Source organism: Chaetura pelagica, unplaced genomic scaffold (genome assembly GCF_000747805.2).
Source record: "Chaetura pelagica isolate M959 unplaced genomic scaffold, ChaPel_1.0 scaffold363, whole genome shotgun sequence".
Lineage (NCBI taxonomy): Eukaryota > Metazoa > Chordata > Aves > Apodiformes > Apodidae > Chaetura > Chaetura pelagica.
The window spans coordinates 765,315-769,756 of NW_009952720.1; the positions used below are offsets into that span (position 1 = coordinate 765,315).

Below are 4,442 nucleotides of genomic sequence, written 5' to 3' on the forward strand. Positions count from 1 at the left end.
ACATGGCCCATGGTCTTGGCTGCCATGGCCTCAAAGTGCTCAGCACACTCCCGGCAGCCAAAGAAGTTCCGCACGTAGCAGCGCATGGTGCCCAGCACTTCCAGAGGCAGCTCTTGGGGACACACACACACACACACACAGATTATTAGGGGCAATGGGAAGGTGAATCCAGAGCCTGCAGTGCCACTGCCACAGTCCCACGGCTGAGGGGGCAGCCCCACACCCCAACTCTGAAGATCTTGTGCCACCACCCCCCAGGCCTGCCTTGGGATGAGACCCACCTTTGCCCACAGGCAGCATCCCTGCCTGTGCCACAACCTGTCTGGACGTTCCTTCCCTGAGACCTGAACCCCCCTCGGTGATGCAAATACCTTTGTCAGGGCCACTTTGGGCAGCCTGGACGGTCAGCAGGTGGAATATGGTCCAGAGCCCACAGGGGTAGCCACGGAAGTGGGGTTCACTGCCCTGGCAGCCCACCCAGGTCACGTTGGTGGGGAGCACGGCAGGGTTGGAAGCCTGGAGGAGCGATGGACAAGATGTGATGGAGCTGGCAGATAGTGTGGGCTAGGGGAAAAGGGGCAGGGGGGAGAGGAGAGAAGAGTGGGGGCCGGGGTCCCCGTGGGTGCCTTACATTTCTGTTATTCTTCATTGCCTCCTTCAAGGTGTTGCGGGGCAGCTCGGGCTCTGTCCAGTTCCTCAGCCAGGCATCCAGTGACTGCAGGTAGGTCTGCACGCTGGGGCGCCCGGGGAAGTACTGCAGAGGGAGGAGAGAGGGGTGAGGAAACCCAGGTCACCCCTGCGAGCAGCAGGGCAGACCCCCCAGCTCATCAGGACGGGCAGTGGGCACAGCACCAGTACCCTCGCCAGCAGCACGTGCCCGAGGGCAGCACGGTCCCAGCAAGGCTTTGGTGGCTGTCCCCAAAGGGCTGGGGGCCAGGGGGGATCCCCCCCATGGTGGTCCCCGTGTCCAGGCTCTGACCCTCGGCCCTGTCTGTGAGGGAGGCAAAAAGCCACCCTGACCATAAGTCAGCACAAAGCCGATTAGCAGCTGCACTTTAAAGCCACCACCACTCCAGGGAGAGAGGGGGCAGCAGCCACCGACCGACAGAGGACAGACAGACACCGAGAGGGACCGACTGGACCAGCCCACAGGGAGGGTGAGACCAGCAGCGACCACGGAAGCAAAAGGGAGGAGCGTTTTGCTAGGTCTGGAGCTGTTCTCTCCGGGCCTATGGGGGAATCATATCAAAAGCCACAAACTCACAGGGGAATTAATTCATCCACTACCTGATGTTCTTGCTGCCAAACGCTGCCACCCCCCTGGCTCCCTCCACAGGAGGCTTTGCCATGCCATGCCCTGCTTTCCAGGCACCACTTCATTCCAGGTGACATTTATTTTTTCCCCCCTTCCTGTGCCTTCAACACCTCTTGGGAAGGCAACAGTTAAGTCTGGCTGAGCTCTTGAGCATGAGGCTGGCCTGGCAGCAAATCCTGGGGATGCTGCTCCGTCCTGTGGATGAGCACAGAAACGGCAGCACTGGCTCAGCATCCTCAGGGAAACCCCAGCACCCACCCGGGGCCTCCTTGCCAAATCCCGTGCTCAGTCAGCAAGGGGGAGGTTCACAGGAAGAATTAAAAGCTGATTAAATAAAACCACTGCTGTTCCCTGCCACCCCAGCCAGCTCATGCCCTTGGCCAGGGAGCTGGTGTGACGGGGGATTTATTTCCCTAACCCTGTGGGTCTCATTAAAAGGAAAAATAGCAAGGAGAGTTGGGGGCAAGCAGAGGAAAAGCCATGCAAAGCTTTGACTCGAGGACTTTGAGATTTGTTGCAGCAGTGGCTTGTGCACCAGGAAATTAAACTGCCCTGATTCTGCTGGCTCAAAGCTCCCACATGCTTTGGTTTCACCAAGCAAAAGAATTAAAAAAGGAGACCATAAATTAAGACTCTTGCAGAGCCTGACTCAGAGAAGGAGTCCTTTGCCCAGACTGTTCAAGGAGCCTGCAGAGATCAGCTCCCCAAGCACCCAAGGCAGGCAATCAGAGTTACAAACCCCTCTGATCACCTCTGCCACCCCAGCAGGTGACAGCATCTCTTCTGGAAAGACCTACTGCCTGGACATGACAGCACTGAGCCTGCTCTGCCCACCAATGCCTGCACCCCAGGCCTCATCTGAAACTCTCTGGCACCCACTCTTCCCTCCTGTTGGGACTCTGGGCTGAGTCTGGGGCTCCAGAGGGATGGGAACAGCTCCACAGCAGCTGCAGGACGCACCGAGCACAGGGCTTGTATCCAAGCTGACCACGCTTCGCTACCTGCGAGCACTGGGACGTGGTGGCCTGCACCTTGCATTTGCATTTCACCTTATAAACAGCTACGGGGAGGCACGGGCGGTTCCTCTCCCCACACCCAAAGCTCCTCACCTTCACCAGCGTGGCCACGTAGCACTTGAAGGCAGCCAGCTGGTCCCCCGACAGCACGGCAGCACGGAGAGCCTCCACCCGCAGCGAGTAGTGCAGCGTGGATTCCAGGTCAGCCATGTACAGCTTGGAGCTGGGGAGGGCAGCACAGCACGATGGCTCGTTAAAGAGCACCCCCCCAGCCATGATCCAGGGGTTTCCCCAGGGAACAGGCACATTCCCAGCCTGTTGTCCACCCATGTTGCCCACGGCCCCTCCTCCCTGTGCCAGCCCTGGCCTCCCGCAGCCCCAGAATGATGAAGGGAGGGTCCCGACCGGTCAGCACTCCTGGGCTGGGCCAGAGTGGTGTCACTGGAAGTGTCATTGGTTGTGTTGAGCTTGTAGGAGCCACGGGTGACACCAGAGAGCGTGCGCAGGTAGTAGGTATAGAAGGAACGCGCCTCCACGTGCCTGTGAGGGAGGAGAAGGCATGAAGAAAGACCCTCTTCCCTCCCAGACAGCCCCCAGGAGGAGGCAAAGGAGACCAAAAGCCACGTTCCCTTTTGCTGGCAGCCCCACCTGGTGCCCACCAGGGTCCCCAGCCCCACCCTCCATCCCCTGGGTCCCACACTCACACGGGCAGGCGGGAGAAGGAGCCGTTGCGGAGGAGCAGGTAGGCAGAGGGGAAGGTGGTGACACCAAACTTCTCCACGAGCTCCTCCTCGCTGCTCAGCACCCTCCTCACTGCCACGTTCTCATACTGCAGCATGTCCAGGGTCACCTGCAAGCCCAGCAGCCCCGAGGTCAGGTGAGGGGGGCACACAGGGACAGGGCTATTTAGCTATTTAGTAGAACACTTTGCATCTGCAAAGCAGCCAAGCAGGGAGGATGATGGGCTTCCCTGCCAAAGGCATCCAGGAGTTATCGGGCACTGGGAACATGGGCTTCAAGAGAAATGGAGGAGAAACACAGCTGTACCCACCTCTCTGCCCACAAAGGAGTCACTCTTCTCAAAGATCAATGCCAGGTACTGGTCCTTGTTCCTCTGGAAGAAGGTCCGAATCTCTTCTGCACTGCAAAAGAGAAGAGGATGGCAGCATCAGCCATCAGCTGGATGGTCTGCTCTACCTGCCCCAGAGGAGCTCAGGCCTCATCCGCTGGGATTCAGCAGGGGATGCCAGTGGGGGTTCAGCCCCACTGAGCAGGTAATTCCACCCTGCTGCAGCTTCCAGCTCAATTTTCTGCTCCAGTTCACAAGCTTTGAGAAAACCCATCAGGGTTGACCAAGGAGGCAGAAAACAAAGCATGGGCAGGGCAGGAGGGACCTGCATGCTGACCCAGGGGAAAAAAACAAGCAATGAACTTGAAACAAGGCTGTTGTTTTTTTAGCTAGGACATGGAGTCACAGGAGATCTGAAGCACATGCCCAGCTCAACCACCAATTTGGGAAAGCCCAGGTGTTCCCCCTGGGACAGCAGAACAACCACCTGTATCCAGGAAAGACAATTCCGACCCCAACAAACTTGTACCAAATAAAGAAACCCCCTTTCTCAGGGCAGGAAAAAGCTGCTAATGGCAGCGGCCTCACTTGGAACACCACGGCACTGCCACGTCCCCAGCCCAGGCACTGCTTGCTCTAATTAAGGCTGATGAGCAGGTTCGTTAGGAGATGGTAACAATGTGGTCTGTCTCATCCGGGCCACGTAACCGGCCAGGTCACCCACATCTCCAGGCAACCTGGGTGATGCAGCGGTTGCTCCGTGCTCATTTTTGGCTTAGGATTTTCCCCAGCAACCTGCTCTCCACGGGACGAAGGCCACCAGAGCCACCCCACCCCAGCTCAGGTAGCTACCTGGCTGGCTCCAAGGGAGGACAGGCGGGGGGGGGGGCGTCCTGGCTCTGCTCAAGGTTGGTGATGATTTCGTGGCGCAGCTCCTCGACGGTGGCGCTGGGATCTGCAGGGTGACGGGAGGCCGAGGGGTCAGTCCTGGGGAAGCTGGTCCCCACCCTGGGCTTCCCAAGGTTCCAGCACATGGGGGGGG

At 58.7% G+C, this 4,442-nt stretch overlaps 1 protein-coding gene across 1 annotated transcript in view; it reads right to left on the bottom strand.

Annotated features, from left to right (window-relative positions):
- QSOX1 (quiescin Q6 sulfhydryl oxidase 1) overlaps nt 1-4,442 on the bottom strand; it is a 12,263-nt gene that overhangs the window by 3,041 nt on the left and 4,780 nt on the right. Inside the window, 7 exon segments of the mRNA XM_009994668.1 lie at nt 372-516; nt 632-754; nt 2,425-2,554; nt 2,737-2,871; nt 3,036-3,181; nt 3,383-3,473; nt 4,253-4,355. Of these exon segments, the coding sequence (XP_009992970.1) occupies nt 372-516; nt 632-754; nt 2,425-2,554; nt 2,737-2,871; nt 3,036-3,181; nt 3,383-3,473; nt 4,253-4,355 (873 nt within the window).